This window comes from Mus caroli, unplaced genomic scaffold (assembly GCF_978045245.1).
Source record: "Mus caroli unplaced genomic scaffold, Mus_caroli_1 scaffold_1, whole genome shotgun sequence".
In the NCBI taxonomy this organism is placed as follows: domain Eukaryota; kingdom Metazoa; phylum Chordata; class Mammalia; order Rodentia; family Muridae; genus Mus; species Mus caroli.
This window is the reverse complement of record NW_028227256.1, coordinates 151,963,557-151,990,445: the sequence shown is the minus strand read 5'-3', so window position 1 is coordinate 151,990,445 and position 26,889 is coordinate 151,963,557. Positions and strand designations below refer to the sequence as shown.

Below are 26,889 nucleotides of genomic sequence, written 5' to 3'. Positions count from 1 at the left end.
AAAATATGATCATCGGATTGTTAAAAGGTCCAGTTCTCTTTCCATCTCCTCAGCTCACTTGTATACATCTTTCATTGTTTCTCAGTAGCACACTCTGCCTGTCTTTGGGCAGTGGACAGAGAGAAACACATCGTGGGCAGAACTCACCAGCACTTTCAGAAGAACATAATTCACAGGTGGCAGGGCAGAAGTAGGAAGGGGACATGTATGGGGTCAATCTAAGCCTAGCTTGAATCCCAGCCCTTCTTCTTAGCAGCTTATGTCTTTGACCTATTGTATCAAAATATTAATATTCCTAACCTCCATCTCTTACCTTTTAAAATGGAGACAAAAATAAGACATGCAGAGTACTTAACACTGGGGCTGTTGGTGGGAATGATCAGTACATGTTAGTTTTTTGCTTTATCCTTCTAATTCCTCATGACATCAAACGTGGCAGCAGGAATAAACTATGTGCTGCTGTGGAATTTACACATTCAGTTCAAGACAAATGAAGGCTGGGCCAAGACTCAACTGCTTCCACCCAGCTACCTCTTCCCTACAACCCTTGAGCCTAAGTCCCTAGCAACCAGCTGGTGTAATGGGGTTGGAGGATAGGAAGTGGCCTTGAGGGGAAGTCCATGAATCTTGTCCTGTGCCCCAGTGTCCAAATGTTTCTCTTTGGGCTCTTTTGACACCAGTGTGCTCTAGGGTTGTCCTTGGCCTCATTTTCTCTTGTGCTCCTTGAGAATTGGCAGCAGATGGCTTCAGTGGTAGAGGCAAGGAGACCCTTAATAGCCCAAGTTCAGAAGACTCTCTGTTGTCAGGTGTACTACAGGGGACTCCAGAAAGCCTCCAGTTCCAGGGTTCAAGTTTGTAGGATAGATTATGAGCTACGATCCATTCTTTGCCTTTAGTGATATCTTATCTTGGACTTTATTTCTCTCTGAACTGTGCATGGTCCTTGCTCCTTCCCCATTGTTCTCTTTTGTTGTCACCCTTCCTAGCTTGCCATGCCTCTTCCCTTCCTTGTTTCTCTGCCTGTGAAGTGCCAACCCTTTTTCTTCTCCTTTGACCCTCATCACATTGGCTAAGGTCCTGGTAACGCTTCCTGGTGTTCATACGCCTATGAGTCTTAACTCTGTGCTTTCTCTTTCCTTATTGAGGGCCCCAGAGAATTCAGCTCTTCTACCACATATGACAGGATCCCCAAGAGTCCCACCTGCCAGCAACCTGGGTCAGAGAATGGAATGAAGTCACCAGGCCCATGATCTACATGGTCAGATCAGGCCAGCAGGGAGCCATATTTGGGGTTATCTGGAGACCTTTCAAGTCTCTATCTCCTTGTTATAACTTTCATTCTGGTGTCCTGTGGGTATTTCCCCAGTGACTGCTCACTGCCCACATAGCCGTTTTCACACCCCAGTTTCTCTCCCCCCCCCTTAAAACTTGAATGCTCCCCTAGTGAGGCTTCCACAAAAGCAATTGCTTTGTCAGTGTGAGCAACCAATGGAGGTTGCCACAGTAGCATCATATCTGGTTCCCCAGAAACCAGAAGTGCCTTATTATCCCTTCCACCACTGCCGGTGAAAGAAGCCAGCCCAATTCCCCAGAGCAGTGCTACTGACCAAGGGACAGACTCCCACTAAATACTCAGAGAATGCTGCAAAGTCCAGAGTCTATCTGCTGCAGAGATCTGCATCTCCCACCATCTTTGCTCTCTATAAACATTCATGTGTTGTATGTGGTGCCTGAGGAAATCTCTATTCAATGTACATCAAATGTAATATAACCCTGGCATTCTATCTGGAAACTTGGTTGACTTGTTAAAAAAGGGGTGCTAGGGTGTTTTTAGTGTGGGTATATCTGGGTTTAAAAATATCCCATTGCAACTTTTCTCTTCTTGCCAGTCCATTCTTAATTATAAGGTGCTTATGAGAACATCGGGTGCTCCTTCCAAGGCCAATATCTCCTAGAGAACCAGGGAGCTGGAGACTTCAGCAGAGATTGATAATAACTCCCCCTGAAACTCTCATCACACGATCCTGTTTTTTATTTTTATCCACATGGAGACAGATTTGTTTTTGGTCAATGTCCCAATGTCTTTTCCTCTTTGAGGCTTCAAGAAAAGTCTGAGGAATGACTAAATCTGTGAAACCTTTTGCCTTGCTTCTCTCTAGAAAGGGCACGTTTGTCTTCTCTGCATGATTGTCATTTTCTCCTGAAACACTGAGGCCTGCGGTCCTCTGTAGCTACAGTCTGTTGCTATCCTATCTACTCTTTGGCCTCAGGTGTGGGAAGGCAATGATGGCTATAGCTTCATCATTTCTAGATACCTGAACATCAAGCGCACACTTTAGGGCTCCCCTGCCTTCCAAACTCAGGGATATAGTAAGCAAGTCAGGGAACCACAAACTAGGTTACATCTTGAGCCTTAAATCTCTACTCTGAACCATGAATCTTACCCTTTCGATAGCCACTACATACAACATTTGACTTGCTTAGCAGAATTATATGAATAGATGAGCTTCTGTGTGCATTCTCAATAGGAAATTTGCAGCTATCACTGCTTGTAGCTCTAAACATTTAATAAAAAAAAAAAAAATGTGTCCATAGTTTTAGCCTCCACCTTCCCTACCTCCTATGTGGCAGAGTCAGGCAAGCTCTCTGGTGACTGATGCCAGGATTTTCCATAATTGTTTGCTGTTATAGCAGGGCATGAGGTGAGGTCAGGACTCCCTGGCACACAAGGGAATCTGGCCACACTTGGCCTGTCATTATTTAGTCCTTGGCCAGAAGCAAAACTATGAGTCAGCTAGCTTGTGGATGCCAGAGGGAACCAGACTGCCCATATTAGCTTTCATTGAAGTGTGTCACTTTCCTGATACTTGACACCCTGCCCTGGTGGCTAAGAGGTCTACAGTCTCTCGAGTGCACTGAGCACAAGCCACCGCAACTGAGCTGGTTCTAAGTTCATTCAGTGAAACCCATAGACACAGGCAATCTGAGATTTGGAAGTGCCTTCTGGGGCCCACAGCATTCATCCCTCTGGGATAGTTCATCTGTGGGGGGTTGTGTTTCTGAAGCTGAGGATACACATGTCATTGGAAAGGAGTGACTATTTGGAACTGAAATATATGTGCTCATTTACCCAGAAAGGCTTAGAAATCCCGAACAAACTTGTCATCAGAACCTAGCTCTTTACCTCCCCACCCCCCCTGTTTTTTCAGTGATGCCTGGGTCTAAAGTAGTTCCTCACATATGAGGCGTTTTCTTGACTGCTCTTCTAGAACCAAAAAGGAGAGTTTCCAAAAAAAAAAAAAAAAAAAAAAGCTATTACTATACTTTGTTTTGAAGGGGCAAAAAAAAAAAAAAAAGGACCTATTTACTACAGAGCCAGATATTGCATCCAGTTCTCTTTCTCTTACTCAGCTTGAAAATTGCATTTAGCCACCAGGTAGCCCATTAACTGTGAATTTAGAGCTTTTGTTGCAAAGGAATTGGAAATGTCCAGCAGTGAGCAGTTAGGATGCTGACCCTAAGAATCTGGTTTCTCAAGCTACTTCATCTAACTTTGTGTCTGGGTCAGGAAACTAAAGTTGATCAGCGCTTGTACCTGCAATGGGGATTCTCATTGCTGTATTCTATCCTGCTGGCCTAAAGATAGGAAGAGGGGGGGGGGAGAAGAAAAGAGAAGAGAGAAGAAGAGAGAAGAAGAGAGAAGAGAGAGAGAAGAGGACACATGGAAGAGAATTTCCATTTTACTTGTTCTTGTTATTAAGGTCCAGAATATACCAATGTAGCACACCTGAAATTGACATTGCTAAGAAGCAGTCCATGGGATGTTTAGTTGTAGACATCCTATGGGTGTGAATTCTCAAGTATTTCTGTTTATCCACTGCTCAAATTTAGAAGAGGGTATGTTGTAAGTGGGACCTCATCCAACGGACACAGAAATAGGCTAAATGGAATAGTCCAATCAGGGGTCCCAGCTCTACCCAGTTGTTGAACCAACCAGACCCATATGCAAAAAAGCACCCTGTATAGGAAGTGAGACTTCATGGCCAAAGGAAAAGCCTGGTTTTGTGAGATTGGTGAAAAGTCATCATAGTAGCCTTCATGCTTAAAAGTAGGTTGTAGAGCTCTCAGGATAGAAGGTTGTATAACAGGTCCTAGGAAGTTTCTGCCAAGATTGTGTGACCTGCTAAGCATCTGTTCAGTCACAGGACACAACCTTACCGTATAAATTAGTCTGCAGCTGAGGAGAGGCACTGACTAGACTTCAGTCGGCAAGGCCTCCCTACAAAGATGAAGGGTCATTGGTTATGTTTGGAACACAGGGACTAAAAAGAAATACAAATCAGGTCACTCTCCTGCAGTTTAAATAACAGAACTGCTAGCAGACAGATGCACTGCTGCCTCCTCCTGCTGCTTGGTGCTTGGACAAAAATACCTTCCAGTTGGAGTAGAGTGATGTGTATTCAATGTATTAGAAGTTCACTGAGGTCAATATGCAAGGAAGAAAGGATTAGGCACCAAATACTTGGCACAGGATGAGTTTTGTGGTTACAGAACAAAGATGACAGGGTAACTCTGGATCTAAGGTACATAGGTGACCAGGAGAGATGCTGGGGTAGAAGAGAAAAATCCTCAAAAGGCAGCAGCTAAGAGTAAATGGTCAAAGTGCTGAATTTCCTTTCTGCATGCAGGCAGCTGAACCTGATTTCTCCCACAACTTCTAGAAGGACAAGTAATCTTTATTTTGTTGCTAACATTCCGAGAGCCTGGTGGTTAGAGCGCTGGCTGATGTGACTCACGCACATAATGAGTAAATAGCAGAGCCAGGTCCTGAGCAAACTCACTGTGTAGAATTCAAGTTTACTGCCTTTTCTGGTATGTTAAGCTCTCTCCTGCCATGCTGCGGTGGCTAGTTACAACCTATTAACTTCCTCTGCAGATCCTTCAGTCTTCACCTAGGTCAGGGAAGGCTTGCAGGGCAGATGGAGAAACGTATCCATAGGTCTATCTATCTTGATATTGTACCTGTACCTTTTCCTTCCCATCAACAGTCTCTGCACTAGTGAAGGGGAGTAAAGCAGACAGGGTAATGGTTGAGCTGAGTAAATACTAATCCCTGTTGCTGTTCTATAATAATCCTCAGTGGTTCCCATTTAAAAGACGTTCTAATGTCCTGGGCAGACTTGGGTCTGAATCTTCCGTCTTAGCTCTCTTTACCCCACGAACTTCTGCTTCCTTACATGCGAGTGGAGATGAGAAACAACTACATTTGGTCCTGTGTGGATTAAATACGGTAAAATATATCTCATGTCCAATACAGTACCAGGCACTTAAGTTGAATAATCAGTGGTAGTTATTGTTGCCTACCAACTAATGGTCCAGGCATATTTGCAGAGTAACTGACCTTGTTCTAAACTTGAGACTCTGCCTCCTGGTTTGTAATCTTTCGAGCCTAGCTCTTCCCACAAGAAATTCTCCCAACAGCCCTCTGCTGCTGCCTTTCTATCACATAGAGGAGGATAGAGGCCATGATACTTAAAAGAAGGAGGGGCTCTTCAGAACCCAGTGTCCTTGTTCTGCCCATTTTTTAGCAGAAATCTGCTGGAGAGTAACATCCTTGGAGGAATGAGGACCCAGTGAACAGGATGAAAGTAAAGGCCTAATGATTGCTCATGACAGAGATGGGGGCAACTTGGCAGCTGAACTGGGAAATTCTCCTCTTACACTGATGGGGCATGGGTAAACAGGGTTTTGTTATTCTAAAGAGCAAAGAAGTAGAAAATAAATGGTAAAAAAAAAAAAAAAAAAATGAGTGGCCCCACTGTGTCCCAATTAAAGTGAGACCAGGGCATCCTAGCATATGAAATTATCTTAAAGTCCATTTTAAACCCATTAAACTTCATTAAAGAGCTACACAGTGAAAAAAAAAAAAACCTCATTATACAGTTAGCAACGAAGATTAACACCATTATCAAGTTATCAAGTGAGGTGGGGTTTTTTTTTGTTGGTTTTTTTTTTTTGGTTTTGATGTTTTGTTTTGTTTTGTTTTGTTTTGTTTTGTTTTGTTTTGTTTTGTTTTGTTTTGGTGGTGTAGGGGGTGGGTTGTAAAAAGTACATGAACTGTTTACACAACACTCTGCCCTAAAGTGCCAGCAGAGCATCCTGTCTTAGACTGGCAAAGCATCGTCTCTGCAGCTCTGGCTTTCACAGGGGATTTGAGGGAAAAGTGCTTTCTTTGGCTTTGTCTGGGTGTAAATTATATATTTTAGTTAGTGATGGTGAAGTTGCTGAAGTTTTCCTTGACTCTGTTATTTTATTTTATGTTTACCTTATTTCATGTTTTAATGTTGATTTATTGTGGAATTTTTGTTGGTGGTGTTTTGTTTTGTTTTGTTTTGTTTTGTTTTGTTTTGTTTTGTTTTGTTTGTTCTTTGGTTTTTTTTGTAGCAGGGCGTCCTGTAGCTTGGGCTGGACTTGTGGGGTGATGTTGCCAAAGATGACCTTGAGCTCATGGTTTATTCTTTTTCAATCCTCGCATTTCAAATTGCCATTTTCAAATCAGTATTGACCCTATGCTAGTGACTGACAGGTTGGAAAGGATGCTCTCCTCAACACCAACTCAAAACCATGGTTTTTGTTTTGTTTTCTTTGCTTTGCTTTGCTTTGCTTTGCTTTGCTTTGTTTGTTTTCTGGTGCCAGGAATTGAACTTGAACCCTCACATATGCTATGAAATTATTGTGTTTTAGTGGTTCCTATGCAGTAAGCACATTAGAATTTCCCTTTGTTCCATACCATATTTTCTAATCACTGTATATATACCCTAATGTGTCAAAAAATATGGAATGTTGGTACATTCTAATATTAACAGCTAGGTCTGTCAAACTATACTTGGCCCATTCTGACTCCCAAGACCTGAGCAAAGATAACAGTCAGACATAGGCTTCAGGTTTTAAAATTGGCTATTAATTATTCTGTATTCTTTTAAACAGGTCACAGATTTTGTGAGCTTTTCTCATTTTCCATTAATTAATTTTACATCCCAGTCACATCCGCCCCACTCTCCTCCCAGTCCCATCTTCGACCCCCTCTTTCTCATCCTGGGATGGGAGAAGTTCTTGGGAAGATTTGGGGGTGACCCTCGCTGAGACTCCTAGCAGGAGATATGGGGCTTGAAGTAGCCATCTCCTGTAACAAGGTAGGACTTACAGTGGAGGGAGGGGAACACCAACATACCCACAAAACCTTCAAACTATAAGATGTGCAGAGATAAAGATGGAGCAGATATTGAGGGAGCGACCAACTAATGGCTAGCTCAACTTTAGACCCATTGCTTAGGAAAAGAGCCAACCCCTAACACTATTAATGATACTCTGTTTTGCTTGCAGACAGGAGCCTAGCATAACTGTCTTCTGAGAGGCTTCAACTATAATCTGATGGAAACTGATGGTAATCAGGAGGGTACCCCTTCTCTGATTACCCCCAGATACCAACCCACCCTAGCACATCAAGTCAAATCAGGACTAAGTGCATCTTCTCCCACTGAGGCCAGACAAAGCAGCCAGCTGGGGAAAAGGAATCCAAAGGCCTGACATCACAGTCAGAGTCAGAGATGTCCCCCCACCCTACCCCTGCTCCAATCATTAGGGTACCCACATGAGGACCAAGCTGCACATCTGCTACATTTGTAGGGGGCCCTAGGTCCAGACTATGCATGCTCTTTGATTGGTGGTTCAGTCTCTGTGACCCCCCTCCATGGGCCCAAGTTAGTTGGCTCTGTATGTCTTCTTGTGGTGTCCTAGGCCCTTCAGGTTCCCCCAATCCTGCCCTCCACCTCCAACTCTTACACAAGACTCCCTGAGCTCTGACTAATGTTTGGCTGTGGGTCTCCTCATCTGTTTCCATCAGTTTCCATCAGATTATAGTCGAAGCCTCTCAGAAGACAGTTGTGCTAGGCTCCTGTCTGCAAGCATAACAGAGTATCATTAATAGTATTAGGGGTTGGCTCTTTTCCTAAGTGATGGGTCTAAAGTTGAGCTAGCCATTAGTTGGTCGTTCCCTCAATATCTGCTCCATCTTTATCCCTGCATAAGTTATAGTTTGAAGATTTTGTGGGTATGTTGGTGTTCCTCTCCCTCCACTGTAAGTCCTACCTTGTTACAGGAGATGGCCACTTCAAGCCCCATATCTCCTGCTAGGAGTCTCAGCGAGGGTCACCCCCAAATCTTCCCAAGAGCTTCTCCCATCCCAGTTCTTTGGCTTGTTCCAGAGATGCCCCCTCTACTGATTTCCCTTCTCTCTCCCAGATCTCTCATCCCCCAACTCCACTTCCCCTCCACATCTGATCCTTACCCTAGTGCCTCTCCCCCATCACACACCCAGTTCCCTGTCCTTTCTCTCCATCCACTTCTGATGTCTATTTTATTTCCCCTTCTGAGTTAGATTCAAGCATTCTCCCTTGAGCCCTCCTTGTTATTTCACTTTTTAGGGACTGTGGATTGTAGCATGGTTTTCCTGTACTTTATGACTAATATACACTTATAAGTGAGTACATATCATGTTTACCTTTCTGGATCTGGGTTACCTCACTAAGGATGATATTTTATAGTTTCATCCATTTGCCTAGAAATTTCATGATGTTGCTGTTTTTACTAGCTAAGTAGTATTCAATTATGTAAGTACCACATTATATTTATCCATTCTTCAGGTGAGGGACATCTAGGTTGTTTCTAGTTTCTGGCTATTATGAATAAAGCTGTTATAAGCATAGTTGAGCATGTGTCTTTGTGGGGATGTTGGAGCATCTTTTGGGAATGTCCAGGAGTTATATAGCTGAATCGTGAGGTATAACTATTTCCAATTTTCTGAGAAACAGCTAAACTGTTTCCCAAAGTGGTTGTACAAGTTTGCACTCCTGCTAGCAATGGAGAAGTGTCCCCCTTGCTCCACAACCTCATCAGCATGCGCTGTCACTTGAGTTTTTGATCTTTAAGATCTGACGGGTGTAAGATGATTCTGACAGGTGTAGGATGGCATCTCAGAGTTGTTTTGATTTCCATCTCCCTGATGACTAAGGATATTAAACATTTCTTTAAGTGCTTCTTGGACATTAGAGATTACTCTGTTGAAAATTCTGTTTAGCTCTGTACCATTTTTAATTGGGTTGTTTGGTTTGTTGGTATCTAATTTCTTGAGTTCTTTATATATTTTGGATATTAGCCTTCTGTCAGATGTAACCTTTGTAAAGATCTGTTCCCATTCTGTAGGCTGCTGTTTTGTCCTATTGATGTTGTCCTTAGCTGTGACAGCTTAGCTTAGTTGTGAAAGCTTTTCAGTTTCATGATGTCCCATTTATTAATTGTTGATCTTGGTGCCTGAACTGTTGGTGTTCTGTTCAGGAAGTTTTCTCTTGTACCAATGCAATCAGGGCTGTTTCCCACTTCCTCTTCTTTTAGATTTAATGTGTCTGGTTTTTGTTAAGGTCTTTGATCTACTTGGGCTTGAGTTTTGTGCAGGGTGGTAAATTTTGTGTTTTATCTATGTAGAAGAAGAAAGTAATGTTGGTCATGCTTATATGAGGTAGCTTCTATGATCTCTCAGAACTTTTCATGTGCTATTGGATGTAAAGGCTTCCGGGTTGGGCTGGGATTAAACAGAAGGTAAAATCAAGAGGACGGTGCTCCTAGACTATATGTCTGTATGTCCATCTGCTACTCTGTCCTCACATCTTAAGATATTCTCAGGAAAATGCCACCTGATAGAAAGAGACCTGTGTTGCTGTATTGGTGAATTCATAGATCACATGATTCCATCATTACTTTCATTTGTGTGCTTATTGGATTGAGGTCTGTCTTCTCACACTTGATCTTAACCAATAAAACAATGAGGTCTGTCTTCTCTACCAGACTAGCTAATCTTCCAAAATATTAGCCAGATCATTTGTTCCAGTAGGAATAAGACCTGTCAAGGATGGAGGATTCCATAGATGCTCATTACATTACATTTCTGTCCTCTGATCATTTAGAATTTTTCACATTAAAGATCTCAGGTTATAAGTCCCCGATTTAATTCCCAGATCCCTTGGCTTTTGAAGGATGGTAAGAATATTCGTCTCAGTGTTGAAACAGAGATAGCTTTTCTTCTAAGAGTGGTACAGCAAACAGTTTACAATGGAAGCTTCTCATATAATTGCAGGAAAAGCAGCTTTTCTATACCACCGTGATAAAGAAAAGTCCTTTTCCTTGTTTGAGTGCAATTTAGTGATATTGGCTTCTGAGTTTTGGAAAGACATCAGCATGCCCCTGTTTGGTTGTAGTTACATCATCCCTTGTCAGGTAAAGCTATTCAATGCTACTGTCACTTGAAATGCCTTTTCTGAGAGTTTCTGACACAGGGCAGATACCATTCCTCCTGCTTGGCTCTTATAAAGTAATCAGAAGCATATTTTGTCTTAAGATTCTTAAGGAACTGAAAATACAAAAGCTTACATTTAGAAAAGTGTCATTAATCCTGACCCCTGGAAGACAGTACCAGCCACGGTACTTTGAAGGCAAGTCCTGATACTGCTTTCAAAAAAAAATGTTTGCAATGTGGGTGGAAAAGGGCTTGTGGAGCATATGGTATTCTGTCCTTCCTTTCAAAAGCCCTGTGGATTTGACAAGACTGTGGGCGGGATCCCATGGTCCTCTGCTTCATAGCCTGGCATGGCTGTAAGGGCTTCCCTCCTTCCTTAGGTTTTCTGACTATCCTTTTTCTCCATCTTTTCCCTTCCTGCTTCCTGGCTGGATCCACCATAGGAACGCTTTGGGGTAACTATGATTTTTTTTTATTTTGCTTTGTTTTGTTTTGTTTTGTTTTGTTTTTAAGTAGAAGGTTAGGGGACTAGGTGGGAGGAGGGAGAAACTGAAAAGAAATTGGAAAAGACAGAGCTAACTCAATGAGAAAGGAATGTTGAGTTTATATGAATGGCATCTTTCCATTGAGAGCCAAAAGCTTAAAACTGAGCAGTTTCCACGCCTTCTTGGGAAGTGACCATTCCTGTTGGTTTGGGTAGGATTTGGCTTATATGTTTCTCTTACATGTTTTAGGTAGATGTGCTTAAAAGGCAAAATAATTTATTAAACATGCCAGAGCTTTTAGATGTGAAAGTCTGTATTAAATAAAAATACAGATATTTGGGTTACCTTTCAAAATGGCATGCACATCATCACCTTTGACAAACAAGGAAACTTAGAATTCTATTGGTATAAAGTCAACATGAATGGTTAATTCATTAATTTCATGCCTTTTGTCAAAAGGAAACTATGACTTCCCTATCTGAGTCTGGGCATAGCAGGGCCAGTTGCATGCTAAATCAGGTGATCTCCATCTGATGTTCTTGGGTCCCCTCTCCAGTGAGTGTTAACATCATAGTCTGGGTCACTGTGAGGACAGAAGCAAGCCTGGTCTCACTATTTAGAGTCTTATTTCCCAGTATGTACGTGGTTTTACAAATTGTAGCTATTTCAGTTGAATACAAAGATCTCAGGGGATATGCAGGGAGGGAAGAAAGAGATCTTTATTAAGAGAAAACACTTTTTGAGATGCTGCATAACAAGTATCATTACCCATAAGATCAGGAGAAAGGTGGGTGTGGCCTACAACTTGGGGCTGCTCCAACTGAGTAGTTCTCTGAAGCCCATGGCTAGGTACAGAGTTTCTGAGATGGAAATGAATGCAGGAAAGGCCAGCCACACATAATTGGAGTGTGGGCCACGGTTCTGGCAAGATGCCTATGCACATGCTTTTTCTGAGGTGGCAGCCTAGCCAGCGAGAGTGGTGTGTTCCCCACCAGTCTTTACTCCATTCTCCCCACACCGGTGAGCTGGGAGAAGTAACAAGCCTAGACTTCTGGATCAAGTTTCCCAATAAGACATGCTCACAACTGTTCCCTTTCCAGGCAACAAATATCTTAAAAACCTGCTATGGGAAAGGACTGAACTGGGCTCAGTGGAGATCCATAGTGGGCCTCTGGTCATGGTATCTACTTGATGTTATTTCTTTTTTATTTAGCAGTTTGGTATTATAGTGCATTAAACTGACCACTAGAGACATGAAGCAATTATTAATATATGTGCGTGGAAGTTGGTGTGTCCCTGTGTGTTCCTCTACGTAAACACACAGACATCCCCTTTTTTATATGCTCACATCCAAGTAAATACAATAGAAATTGAAAATGCCTTAAATAGAAAATGCACTTATTACAGTTATGGGCATCTTATCACCTTAATAGCATATTACTAATACTGCAAAGTATTAATCTTTACCCTCATGATTTTGTGGGTGACTAGCACCACTGACTGCCTAGCCTTGCAAGAGAGTTTCTCTCTGTATACTATTAGGCTGTGGGGGAATATCCCAACTTGACATCATTTATATTGAATACAATTTACTGTTGCACAGTCTGAAGTTGTGAAACCATAAATTGAACAGTTGTGAGCATGGATGTGCATATATGGGCATATGCATATTGATGTGTGCACATGTACAACTAGAGAGTGATTTAAGACTCCTGAAGCATCTTTGAATTGCCCCTGAATAAGCTCTACACTGGCCTGGTTTTTGGCCTCTTGTCTACTCTTATCTCTGCATTTATTCTGTTGTTATTAATGCAATACTGTGGCTTCCACTTCTGTTTATCCCCTTTCCAAATGACTCCCTGGGATCCTCTCTCTACAGAACCAACAAGGGGAGGGATATCAAGACTATCAAGTCTCTGAGGGTGCTTCGAGTTCTGAGGCCACTGAAAACCATCAAGCGCTTGCCCAAGCTGAAGGTAATGTTTCCAGAGTTTTCCCATCCAATACCCTTCTTTCATCTTCTCCCTTTAGCTACAGCTGGCTAGCCTTGGCATAATCCATTCTTAGAATAGCCCCTTTCTCTCCCTTGGGGATTGATATTTTTTTTTCATCTATTGAAGCCAAGGTCTTTGATTCAAAGGAAAGTAACTAACATCCCAAGAAACTCACAGGTGAGAGTCTCCTTCTTCAGCCCAGACCCAGTTAGTTTTATCCTCCCTTGAGTGGCCTGTTATCCAGGAAGAAGACTATATGGCTTTGTCATGGATTGTCCTGTGTCATTAAAGAAGAAGTCACAGAAGCCCTCTGTATTAATGGTCTGTGTGCTAGGGTAGGCCGGAAAATCTAGAGTATTTTTCTTCAGTCAGAGTTTTAGAAAAGCTTACACAAATATTTCATATATTTTAGATACAAACAGGTAACCTAAGGACACATAGTCTATTTATGGCAGAAACGGAAAAGAAATGGGGAAGTGAGTTACCCTGGATAAACTTCTTATTGCCATGTCCTGGACAAAAATAGGTATCTTTTCCATAGGGCTTGCTCTCCATTCAAGCTTGGCACCTTACCTAACTCACCCTCCTCTCTTTTCCTCCCCATGTATAGTGGTTAATAAAATCTGAAGCTCCATGGGAGAAAAGATCCTCCCCTTCTTGAATTCTTGAGGACTTTCAGCTTCCAGTGCAGAGCCTTACAATCTGATTTAAGTAGTCCAGACCACCCAGCCAGTAGAGCAAGCCCCCAGCCCCAGCTTCCAGCCCCCAGTCCCCAGTCCCCAGCCCCATCCTCCTGGGGTACACAAGGGTGCTTCCTAGTAATCAGATTTCATTATCCATTTGCAGAATCCATGAGGCTAGCATAGGACTTCTCAAAGAGTGGCCATAAACCACCCTTGTCTGAACACTGAAAATCTTCCTAAAATTCATCTATCTGTCCACATCAGCACCACTGACTGTGAGAGGGGCCTAAACTCTGGCTCTTAAACCTGATCAGTATATACTCCATGTGTAGGGACTGGCCATGAAGAAGAACCTGCACGAGAACTAGGTCCAGCTCAAGGATTTTGGAGTGACTCGGAGCAGAATACCTATTCTTAGAATTTCTTGCACCCAGAAAATGGAGATCTGTATACTCTACATTTGTAGTATAGACAAAAGAGCTGCCATGAGCCAAAAACCCAGCAGTTACTCTGGGAGATGAACTACTCTCCTCTGCATGCTATGGAAGACAAAGCTGTGAGCTTATTTCTCAGAATTCCCATCATTTCTCGAGTTTCCCTAATTGATAATGTATGTCATCTGTTCCAAGGACAGCATACAATTGTCTTGGTCTCAAATCATCACTTCCTCCTCCAACCTGTGATCTGCAGAGAGGAAGCAGAATAGAGTAGGGTAGGGTAGGGTAGGGTAGGGTAGGGAAGGGAAGGGAAGGGAAGGGAAGGGAAGGGAAGGGAAGGGAAGGGAAGGGAAGGGAAGGGAAGGGAAGGGAAGGGAAGGGAAGGGAAGGGAAGGGAAGGGAAGGGAAGGGAAGGTGGAATGGAAGGGGAAGGGAAGAGAGGGAAGTGGAAGGAGGGAAGGGTAGGAAAAGGGGGAATGGAAGGGAAGGGGAGGGGTGGAAAGGAGAGAGGAGGGAAGGGGAAGGGAGGGGAGAAGGGAAGAAGGAACGAACAGGTCACTTCTAAAGGGGTCCAGACTAGCTGTGACATGGTTTTGTTTTATATCATGCATGTAGATTCACAGGGGTAACTTGGTCTTTAAAGGTAGTGGCTTCTTCCCTTGCTTTCCTCCTTCCCCTACTGGATCATGACATTCTATGGTGTCATATCTCCCTGACCACCCTCCCACTAGCAAGCCACTGGCTTAGGCCTATCAATCACTACTCCCATGAGTCCCATCTGGGGCTCCAAATGTGAACTTCAGTGCAAGTTCCCATGGGAACAGAGGAATGTGCAACAGCTTGACAGGAGCAGTCCACCCCTAAAGAATGTGGCCGTGGCCTTCATTATTTCTTTTAAAGTGGGGAGCACTGGCTCCTCTCTTTGTTAATGAACAAACAAAGCCAGACATGAAATGACATAAATGGCTCTGATCATTCCGCAAGTCTGTTGTGTTGCTCCACCTTCTCTGCAGTGTTAAACTAATTGATCCAGACACACTATACCCAGTGCTGTGAAGCAGCAACCACACAATTGCAGTACCATTGTGAGCCCAGACTCTCCAGTGAGCTAACCTCCCAAAGCCCAGAAAATAACCTAAAAATGGCCTTAAATGTATCAAACTCTCATGGAATTCCTCGTGGCATTGGAAATAGAAGGGAAGTCTCTGGAGACTCTCTGTTTTTGCATGCAAGCTGAAACCCTTGTTTCTACCCACCCAGCCTCATCCACAACACAGAGAGACCTCAATCTGTCCTAGAGTGAATGTTGACCTTCCCCCTGAAGGCAATGAGTGTGCAACTAGAGGGCAGCAGCATGAAATGATAGAGCCTGATGTATGTAGTCAGAGCTAATACATGAACTTATGATAAAATACTGAGGTGACCAAAGGTAGTAGCATGTGACAGCCCTTTGATTCATTTAGAAAGGGAAAAGAGAGGATGGTACATAATCAGTATGTAAATAAATCTGTCACCAATAGGTTCAAGGTAAGGAAAAAGCTATTTAATGGGTAAAGTGGTTTAAATGATCTTATTTTTAATTTTTTTATTTTTATTTTTAATATTTTTATTACATATTTTCCTCAATTACATTTCCAATGCTATCCCAAAAGCCCCCCATACCCTCCCCCACACTTTCCTACCCACCCATTCCCATTTTTTTGGCCCTGGCGTTCCCCTGTACTGGGGCATATAAAGTTTGCATGTCCAATGGGCCTCTCTTTCCAGTGATGGCTGACTAGGCCATCTTTTGATACATATGCAGCTAGAGTCAAGAGCTCCGGGGTACTGGTTAGTTCATAACATTTTTCCACCTATAGGGTTGCAGATAAAACTTAGGATACCCAAGATATAAGATACAATTTGCTAAACGCATGAAACTCAAGAAAAATGAAGATCAAAGTGTGGACACTGTGCTCCTTCTTAGAATTGGGAACAAAACACCCATGGAAGGAGTTACAGAGACAAAGTTTGGAGCTGTGACGAAAGGATGGACCATCTAGAGACTGCCATATCCAGGGATCCATCCCATAATCAGCTTCCAAACGCTGACACCATTGCATACACTAGCAAGATTTTGCTGAAAGGACCCAGATATAGCTGTCTCTTGTGAGACTATGCCGGGGCCTAGCAAACACAGAAGTGGATGCTCACAGTCATCTATTGGATGGATCACAGGGCTCCCAATGGAGGAGCTAGAGAAAGTACCCAAGGAGCTAAATGATCTTCTAAGTCCCCTCTAGCATTACATTTCTGGGTTTTATACTGAGTGCCTCCACAAAGAAACCCCTCCATTACTTTATGCCATCTTGTTTAAGCTTCATGCTTTATATTTACTTTAAGATCTAGAGAAGGTGTCTTCTTCCAGGGCAGGTCCTTGCCACCATGACCAGCTTGAGAGTGAGCCCTTAACCCTTTGAATATCTCTGCTCAGAGGGAAGAGAGCTCCTGGGACAGCTTCTCAATCTGCAGGGTGGTGGGATGGCCCTACCTCAGCTCACAGGAATGACAGGAGAGCCTTTGCTGCTGTCCACAGGCTGTGTTTGACTGCGTGGTGACCTCCTTGAAGAATGTCTTCAACATACTCATTGTCTACAAGCTCTTCATGTTCATCTTTGCCGTCATCGCTGTTCAGCTATTCAAAGGAAAGTTCTTTTATTGCACTGACAGTTCCAAGGACACAGAGAAGGAGTGCATGTAAGAGCTACTACCATATACCTCTCACTACTAAGGGTGTCCTGACAAACCCCTGGCTTTCCTTTCTCTCTTAACTCCTTTCCCACTGAATTATGAAACAGGAAGAATTATAAAATGAATAGATATTTGTTGAACTCCTTTATTGTATCAGATTTGTTAAGAGACACTTTGCCTTAACCCTTAAGTTTTAAGTCTTTCTGATGATCTACTGAAAGGAGTTTTATTTACATTTTATAAGTATAGATGATGACACTCAAAATTTAGGTTGTCCAATTTAACAAAGGGTTAGCCTAAGAAAAGGTTAGCACTCTGGTATCAGAATCCATTCTACATCTATTGGGCCCCAAGGACCAATTTTACTCCATGTTAGTATTTAATAAAACATGCCCTTCCTTTTCTGTGATGGTCATTGTTACCCCGACATCCTTAAAGTGTATAAGAATGGTTGACTGTTCCACACACTTGCCTTAAAAAGCACTATTTCATTTCTATTTTGGTTTCAGAGGCAACTATGTAGACCATGAGAAAAACAAGATGGAGGTAAAGGGCCGGGAATGGAAGCGTCATGAATTCCACTATGACAACATCATCTGGGCCCTGCTTACCCTCTTCACCGTCTCAACGGGGGAAGGATGGCCTCAGTGAGTGATGGGGTGGGCTTGGTATGTGTCTTGCAGGCTGAGATGGGATTGTGTGGGTGCCTTGAAAAGCTGATTCAAGATGAACAAGGCTAACCCTTTGTTCTTCTACCAGGCTAAATAAGTGGTTATGAGCAGGGGAGAAAGGCAGAAAAGAGGAAAAATAAAAACCCTTCAGACAAAGATGGAGCGGAGGAAGACAAAGTCAGGAAAACATCTGAAACTCTAAAAGCCCTTCAGATAAAGATGGAGAGAGTGGAGACAAAGTCAGGATAATATCTGAAACTCTTTATTTTTTTTGTTTTTTGTTTGTTTGTTTGTTAATCTCTGAGTTAGGTGGAGCCCTCTGACTTACAGAACAAATGAGTTTTCACAACTTTCTGTCCCTCAGGAGAATCCATGAGGGCTGTTTTAAATGGATTTATTCTTAAGGTTGGCCCTATACTTGAGAGTTCAAAGATGGAGGAATCTGGCAGACCACAGGGATGCTGTCTAACACTAGATCCCTTTAGAAAGATGCAGGCTTTTACGCTGTCCACAGCAGGATGATGATTTCTTTAAAAGACTTAGGAACAAGTAAGACACCATTAGTTGGTAGGAGAAATCCAAGTGGCACTAGAAGTCTGTTGGTATTGAACATGACAACCTAACTAAAAGAGGATAGCAATCTGTTGCTTAGGAGCTGAATGAAGATGGAATATAGGCTCAAAATGGCAGTAGTATTTTTTCTTTATGAACTTTGTTATGGTAACCCCAGATCAGTGGAGGACTGGAAAAAGTCAGAGAAGTCATATCAAGACCTATAAAAGGTGACCCATCTCCTAACAAAGCCATGGGTGTCATGTATCATCTGTACCCTCTCCTTTGGTCCTTACAGGGTTCTACAGCACTCTGTAGATGTGACAGAGGAGGACAGAGGCCCAAGTCGCAGCAACCGTATGGAGATGTCCATCTTTTATGTGGTCTACTTTGTGGTCTTCCCTTTCTTCTTTGTCAATATCTTCGTGGCTCTCATTATCATCACCTTCCAGGAGCAAGGGGACAAGATGATGGAGGAATGTAGCCTGGAGAAGAATGAGGTAACAATGGATAGACTATAGTAAGGGACAGCAGGGGGAGCATCAGAAAAGAATAAGGACCAGCATGCTTAGAGGGAGAGACTGCATGTTCTAACTTTACAATAGCATTAAAGCTATGCAGTCTTGGATGTGGGACTCCGTGGGTAGGAACACTTTTTCTAGTATAAGGACCCAAGTTTGAATCCTCAGCATCCACATAAAAAGCTGGGCTGGTGAGATAGCTCCATGGCTAAAAGCACCTGCTGCCAAGCCTGATGATATGAGTTCTTTCTCTGGGGCCCTCCTGATAGGAGAGCACCAACTCTCACAAGTTGTCCTCTAATCTTTCCTGTGGATTATATATAGGGCACACACACAACTTTTATTTTGTTCAAAAGCTGGGCACAGCTACATGTGCCTATAGTCCCAACAGGGAAACACAAACAGGTAAATCCTGAGAATTTCCTGGCCAATCAGTGAACAATGAGCTTCTGGTTCAGTGAAAGATCCCAGTTCAGGGCAATAATGCAACAGAAGATGCCATGACCTTCTCTGACCAACATGTGTGTGCACAGACAGGTACACCTATACACTCACATGCATATATATCACATACAGACAAGGCATAAAAATATACACAAAAATAAACTTGCAATTTCTACCCTTATATGCGATAGCCTAGAAGAAAAAAAAATATGTGCTACAGTTGCAGCATTAAGACATTTGCTTATGTCCCTTGCTGTCATGGCATCTGTGTTTCTAATAACAGGGAATATGTTTTATTATGTGCTCCTCCAGCACATGCGTAGGTTTGGAACATTATTAGTTTCATGGTTGGATTTGTTTTTTTAACAAAGGAGCTGAATTAGAAATGGTCATAGATTATAAGAGAAATACATTAGCAGATACAGGTTGAGCACCTCTAATATAAAAATCCAAATGCTTACAAGTCCAAAACATTTTTGAATGATATGATATGGCAAGTAGAAAATTCCATACCATGAAACTTTGTTTCATGTACAAGATTAATAAAATATTATATAAATTACCCTTAGGCTATGTGGGTGAGACACATATGAAATATTAATGAATTTTGTTCTAAGCTGAGCATCCTGCCTTCAAACTATCTCATTACATTTGTGTAAATATTAACAACTCGGGAAACAAATCTGATATCACAAATCACTCTGGCCCCACATAGTTCAGATATGCGATTCTTATGCAGTAGATTGATAGCTATAACTATGGGCAGTAGAGGAAAGTTTCAGCCTAAGATCTCAGCCTTATATGGTATAAGATGACTTTCAACCCCTGTGACAGGATGCCTTCCAGGTGCCTCCAGATGTGTAAGGTGACATCTTGCCTATGGTTTGGTTCAGATGGTCCCTATTGCTGCTTTATGATTGTGTAGCATTTTCTTTTATCCTTAAAGGGTCTACTTAATAGTGCCCATCTTAATAGCGCCCATGCAAGGTTTAGGGGCAGTTGAGCTAATTCTAATAACCTTGACTTTCTGCAGCGGGCATGCATTGACTTCGCCATTAGTGCCAAGCCTCTCACCCGCTACATGCCACAGAACAGACACACCTTCCAGTACCGTGTGTGGCACTTTGTAGTCTCCCCATCCTTTGAGTATACCATCATGGCCATGATTGCCTTGAACACTGTCGTGCTGATGATGAAGGTAAGAAGTAATTCTGTTTGTGTAGTGCCTGGGAAATCACTCCATATTACTAGCTTACCACGTTTACCCGATCTTGCATCCTGGAGTCTCTTTGATCTTACCTACTTCAGTAGCCTAGCCCCTGAATTTCTGGGTAGGGGTAGGGTTATGGAATAAAATGCAGAGTGACAGAGTAGCAGTTAGGGGCTCTCAGGAACAAAAGATGTCAATAGGGCCCACCTTTGACATTGTGGAGTCTAAAGGAGTACTGAAGTTAATGTGAGCCTGGTCATATTTAATGCTAAGTGCAAAACACCTAATTCTGGGAAGCGCTTCTGTTGTGCTACCTTCAGTTTGGGTATGAAGGCTATTTTTGCTATTAAGGTATCCTGGGTGGGACATGGGTATGTGTTTTACTACATAATATGCATGTATTGAAGTGTTCCACCAGGTCAAGATGAGAGCTAGACCTGGCATGTATATTCCACCACATACACATATGCCTTAAAGATTCCTGTCTATTGTTCTTTCCTTCTCCCTCCTGGCAGTACTACTCTGCTCCTTGCACCTATGAGCTCGCCCTAAAGTACCTGAACATCGCCTTCACTATGGTGTTTTCCCTGGAGTGTGTCCTAAAGGTCATCGCTTTCGGCTTCCTGGTATGTCTGTCCCAGCATCCGCTTCTCTTCCTTTGGGGTACATGCAGGTGACTGCTGCTCAAGAATGGTGCATCCTCTTGCCCATCTAATAGGGAGTTTAAACAGGCTGCCACGTGAGTAGAGTAGGAGAAGAGGCAAAGGAAGCCACCTGCTTATCGCCATACTGATCTAACAGTCTGTGCCAGTCCTACTGAATTCTGTCAGCCATGGGGCAGCCATCAATGGATTTTACTAGAACTACAATTGACACGTAAAGAAATAAGATAAAAATTAGATTAGCAGGCTGGAGGGATGGCTCAGCGGTTAAGAGAACTGGCTGCTTTCTCTTCCAGAGGTCCTGAGTTCAAATCCCAGCAACTACATGGTGGCTCACAACCATCTGTAATGGGATCTGATGCTCTCTTCTGGTGTGTCTGAAGACAGCTAAAGTGTGCTCATATAAATAAAATAAATCTTTAAAAAATTAGCTAAATCTTGAGTTATTTACTGGTAATGTATATACATATTGTATGATTTGAATGGAAAAATATCTTTCATAGTCTCAAACCAGCAAATAACAGATTTTAGTTATTAGTCTTCTGATCATAAAGTATCACAAAGGGTACCTTCTGCCAATGAAAATAAATGTTTATTACTTATGTTCACAATGTCCAAGTACTTTTGAGGGTTTGGGGGTAGGTGGGTGAGGATTCTGGAATTGACTTTGAGAGAGAGATTGTAATGGAAATTATTCTGGCATGAGCTCTTTTTTTATTTCTCCTCCACTAGTAATTATAATTGTTTGACAAACTCTTGCATCTGTTCCCAAGACTGTTAACAAAACCTGCCCTTTGCATCAGTGCACTATAAACAAAATCCATCCCTCCCTCTCCTCCTGCTTACTTCAGGGCGTGCCTTGTGTGTTCAGTGGGGTGCAGATAAGCCCACTTGACAACTGTTTCACACTTATTCAGGGTGTGCATTATCCTTCCCAGGGTATACGGTCCAGGTCGCTTTCCTAGCACACAGGGGAAAGTCTACTGTAAATCAAAATGAGTGCTTCAGGTAGCAGCTGTAACAGAGCCTCTGAGCTGGGCTTGATAATTGTCAGTGTTGGTTGTGGAGGCTGTTTCCAGTCTCCCGGTTCTTTATCCAACCATTAATTTGATTATTTGGGGTGGAGAGTTGAAAGGAACCCATTGCAGGGGCTGCATTGTGGAATTCCTGACTCCCTTTTGAGTGTTTTGAGACTCGAGGAAATAAAAAGGTAAAAGGAAACTTCTATCAAACAAAGATGCCTTTATAAAGTAGTCTAGCCCAAGTAGGGTGAAGTGAAAGGGGGAGAGGGAACCAGCACCAACATGGGGAAAGCTTCTCTGTGAGTCTTGGTGTTGACATCGTCTGTGACTTAAACCCCAATTATGTGTAATTATGGTGAATGCTGAATACATACTTACAGGCTTAACTAGAGAACTCGGCCTTGAGCCCTGCCTCCTTCCCACCCTCATCCCTGTGTTTCATTCAAGGCCTGGAGTCATTCATACCAGAATAGGCACCGTTACATTGGTTTGACATCTGAAGCTTTCAGAATGCCCCAACATGTACTGTTTGGTCAGATCTTCTCATTAACTTGGAAACAGGCAGAGTAGATATTGTTGCCATTGCTACAATTATCCTTCAAAACCACAAAAAAAGGAAGTTCATAAGATATGTAAAAGTTATATAATAAAATGTAGAATTAGAAAGTGGGTGTAAATAAAATGGAACAAAAAGAGGAAATTGGGCTACCATACAGTGCTTTCTACATTCTTTTTTTTTTTCTTTCTGTGTAACAAGTGCATTAAATAGGCTTATTTGTGTTCCTCTTTTATAGGTGAACTATAGCTCAGGGAAGATTAAGACTTTGTTCAGAGTTAGTGAAAGACAAACCAGGAGTTTGATCTTGGTCTATCTGACCTCAGAGTTCACAATAATCTACTAGTTTATTAAGCAACTAGGGCATATTCCCAAATTCCCAATGGATACCTCAAACTGAGGATAATCTGGTATCTACATATTCTTTCATGTATGGCTAAATGGTGCGATGGGTTCTGAGAGTCGCACTTATCTGCCTTTCTTTTCCTGTTGATGCGATAAACTATACTCTGACACATGCAACTTAGAAGAGAAATGGTTTATTCTGTTTCGACAGTGTAGTCTAGTGTTCAGAAAGTCCAAGTGTCAGATGCTTGAAGCCATGGGTCGTATGACATTCACAATCAGGAAACAGAGAATGATGCATACATATGTCTGGTCAGGTTACTTTCTTTATATAGTAACATGATCGCAGCCAGGGTGGGTCTATAACACAACCAGGATAATCTCTCATAAGCATGCTCAGAAGCCCATCTCCCAGATGATTCTAGAGTCTATCAAGTTAACACTAACATTGTTAATCTGTTAATTATGTCAAATTAGCACAAATATTGTTTGGTGATCTTGTCGCTTTGTAAATATCATAGTATGCATTTACAAACTGTAATAGCTCCATCACCAGACAGCATATTATGAGACCCACTGTGTATATAGTGTGTCATTAGCAGCAACATTATTATGAGGTCTTTGACTGAAATGTGTTTTGTCCTATCAAGTTGAGAGTTTTCACTTAAAGAAAGCACTTCAGATCTTCTCTTTAGCGTCCTATAATTTTTCACTTAATATTTTGGATTGTAAGTAACTAAGATCATAGAAAATGAAACTACAGATAAAATAGAAGATTACTGTAGTGCACAATATGGGATGTGCTATTGTAAGGCATCCTCAATTGGAATTCAAGGCTTCTAATCCTCTGAAATGAGGAAATTCATCTCTGTATGGAGAATAGGAGAGCCTTGAAATTTGGGGACCTTCAGGGCCCCACTTGGCTCCCTTATTAGTGAGTTAAGTGCTCCACTAGAAGATGAACTTGTTCACAAAGTTGAGTACATCTGTACACACACACACTAAAATATATGTGGCTCTGCAATGAGATCTCCCTAAACTTTAGTTTTCCCACACAGAAAACAAGGATAATAATAGCTGTCTTACAATCTTCAATAGATAATGCTCATTAAACAAAGCCTCCCTCTGTACAATCCTTTCTCTGTGGCATAGCTTCACTGTTTTAGCCAAGCCTTCTATTCAGTACTCTATAAACTTGGGACATTTGGCATTACCCAACCTTCAGACCCACAAGAAGGACAAATGAGCAGAAAGAATATCAAGGATCTGGAAAAGAGGATAAAGATCATATGATGATAAATGTAAGAGTAGGTCAGAGGACGCTTTGGTGTCATCCCCAAAACTGATGGTACCTGGTACTAAGGGGAAAGTCAAGTGGACATTTTGGAGGAATGGGTTTCCTGTTTTGAATAATGTAGTCCAAGGTATGTGCTATCTGAGATTGGATGGACACATCATACATTCTGAAGCAAGTGGAGTTAATCTGGTTAGTGGACTCTCTGGGTCTTTTATATCTCTCCCATATCATATTCAATCAATCTCCTCGTTTATATATAACACTTAACTACTCTTATGGTATAACAGAGCAGAAAAGGGATGGGGGAGTTGGAGCCTATTCATCCTACTGTCAATCATCTGTTCTGAAAAGACAGCTTTGCTGCTGTCTGTTACCTTTAGTCCCATTGAAGCAATAAAAATGAAGCAATAAAAATAACTGAGAGGTTAAAGTTGTATGATGCCTAATGTTTAATGGCCACGTACTTATCCCAATTCCCTAATGTATATACATGACAAATGTAAAGCTTTTTCTTTGTTGGTCAAACTCAGTAGCATGGGTAAAAACAAATGTTTGCTAATTAAAAAAAAAAACCAACCTTTCTTATGGGATTTTTAGTGACAGTTTCAAAAACATGGTCTGCAAATAGTTGTGGAACTGTTTTAAAAATGAGGAGTTCCCAAATTAGTAAAGGAGAAACAGAATTTCGGGTTAGAAACAGGAAACTGAGCCCAAAGTTAGAATGAACTTATGCATGAATTGACAAGTTTTAATTCCAAGTGACAAAGTTATATAATGAAAGATGGTTTTTCTTTCTTTCTTTCCTTATAATGTTCGTGTTATTGAATGCACATGGCAGAACTACTTCCGAGATACCTGGAACATCTTTGACTTCATCACGGTGATCGGCAGTATCACAGAAATTATCCTGACAGACAGCAAGGTGAATGATTCACAAGATTGCCGTAGTTAAGCTGTATCCTGGTGTAGTATTTAGAAAACATCTTCTCCACATACACTCCATTTATAACCCATCTAATCAAACAGGTCCCCTTCGTGTTGGAAGTCCACTTCACCCTTCCTGAGCAATAATCTGAGAAAATAAACTTGGGGATGGTGATAGTGCTCATAGAAGCATTAGGTATATTTGCATGACCCAAATAGAAGATATCTAATGGCGTAGTGCAACAGAGGTGTTGGAAGAAAGCTAATATTGGGTGTTTGGCTGAATTCTCCAAAGAGAAACATAGTGTCTTTAACCTCCAAGTTGTTAGACTGAAAGTGTTTCCCTAAACTAGTTCATCCTAAAGATCATGTGGAGAGCTTTATTGTAATTATTGAATACCAGAACGCCATTGTGTTGAGGGGCTTAGGAGGCTGCTCTTTAGGAATCTAAGTGCAGAATTTAGAGCATTAGGAGAAATTGGGGAAGCCAGTTTTCCTCCCCTGTGTGCTGGCGTACTCCTCAAACCCATCTATCTACCTAGGACTCGAGGAGCTCAGCTGGGAGGCTTAGAGGGAGACTCACTGGGTGCCCCTCAACAGGAGTTAGGTTAACTGCAAAAGACAGAGACTGCCATCTATTTTGTGATCTGAATAAGGAATAAATGCGAAAATACCAGTGCTTAGATCTTTCTAAATGAGCATATTGTCACTAATTACATGTTTCCTTTTGGTCCACCAGCTGGTGAACACCAGTGGCTTCAATATGAGCTTTCTGAAGCTCTTCCGAGCTGCACGGCTCATAAAGCTTCTGAGACAGGGCTACACCATCCGCATCTTACTGTGGACCTTCGTGCAGTCCTTTAAGGTAAGAGGCTCCCCGAGGGTGGAGCACCACACGCCAGACAACACTGCAGCGGCACCCTCACCCTGGTTCCTTCACCTCTAGGAAGGAGTTTGTAAACTTGAAGCTCATTAGAAGCATAAAAACAATAGTTCTTGATTATAGCGCAGGTTGGCTGGATAGTGATCAATTCATATCTACATTACAGAATCTTATTCTAAAAAAAAAAATAATGTATCGCTTTCACTTTGTAATGAGTCTTTTTTTTTTCTCTCAGCACTGAGACAGGGATATGCTTTGTGAATTATGTGCTGTCCTTGAGTATTCTAAATCTCCTTGAGCAGTCCTGCCCATACATACATGTTGTCAGATGCCTTCAGTGTGTTCAGGAACTTGTCAGTGACTTAACTTCATGGAAAAGTTTTTCAGAGGACTTTTCAACTCATACTTCATAAAAAAGATGACTCATGTACAGTTCACCATGTCTTCAGCCTGGGCATCTCTTGAACTACTGAATGAATAGTATACTAATGGTGCGTGTATGTGCATGTGCACGTACACACACACACACACACACACACACACACACACACACACAAAGTCTTATAAAAGCTAGGAATGTTTGATCAAGTTATTGCAGTATAGTTTCTTTTAAACATTCTCATGGGACTGTGCATATGTCCGGGCATATAAAGGTTTGTTAAAACATAGACGCCTGAAACCCACTTCAATGACAATATTAGTAAAGTTTCCAAACACACTTTCTTTGAGCTCTAACAATAGCATAAATTAAATGTCTTTTTGACATTTAACAAATAACACAATTAGATCACTGAGGCCTGGGTGCATTTCTTTTCTTGCAGACAAAGTTTTTCAATTAATATATTAAAAATAAATTTGATAAAATTGATTCAAAGATGACAAACCATAGATTCACCAAATTGTCCTCCCCCTTCTATTTATACATTTAATTAAATTTAAGAGATCAGGACAGTAAAATCATAGCATGTAATCACCTGAAAAGGGAGTTTCCTTATTATATTATTATATATTCTAACATATTTCCTATTGATTTGTTTCATCATCAGAATCTTTGCAGTTTGAGATGAATCAGTGACTATCATGTCCAGATTCCAAGATATGGCCTTCGCTTTTCCACCCTAGCCC

At 41.8% G+C, this 26,889-nt stretch overlaps 1 protein-coding gene across 1 annotated transcript in view; it reads left to right on the top strand.

Moving 5' to 3' along the window:
* The window catches only part of Cacna1e (calcium voltage-gated channel subunit alpha1 E), a 485,686-nt gene that overhangs the window by 414,101 nt on the left and 44,696 nt on the right, over positions 1-26,889 (top strand). Inside the window, exons 28-35 of the mRNA XM_085842043.1 lie at positions 12,713-12,809; positions 16,523-16,683; positions 17,187-17,324; positions 18,199-18,400; positions 19,899-20,063; positions 20,591-20,701; positions 24,796-24,879; positions 25,621-25,746. Of these exons, the coding sequence (XP_085698169.1) occupies positions 12,713-12,809; positions 16,523-16,683; positions 17,187-17,324; positions 18,199-18,400; positions 19,899-20,063; positions 20,591-20,701; positions 24,796-24,879; positions 25,621-25,746 (1,084 nt within the window). The remainder of the gene's footprint in view (positions 1-12,712; positions 12,810-16,522; positions 16,684-17,186; positions 17,325-18,198; positions 18,401-19,898; positions 20,064-20,590; positions 20,702-24,795; positions 24,880-25,620; positions 25,747-26,889) is intronic.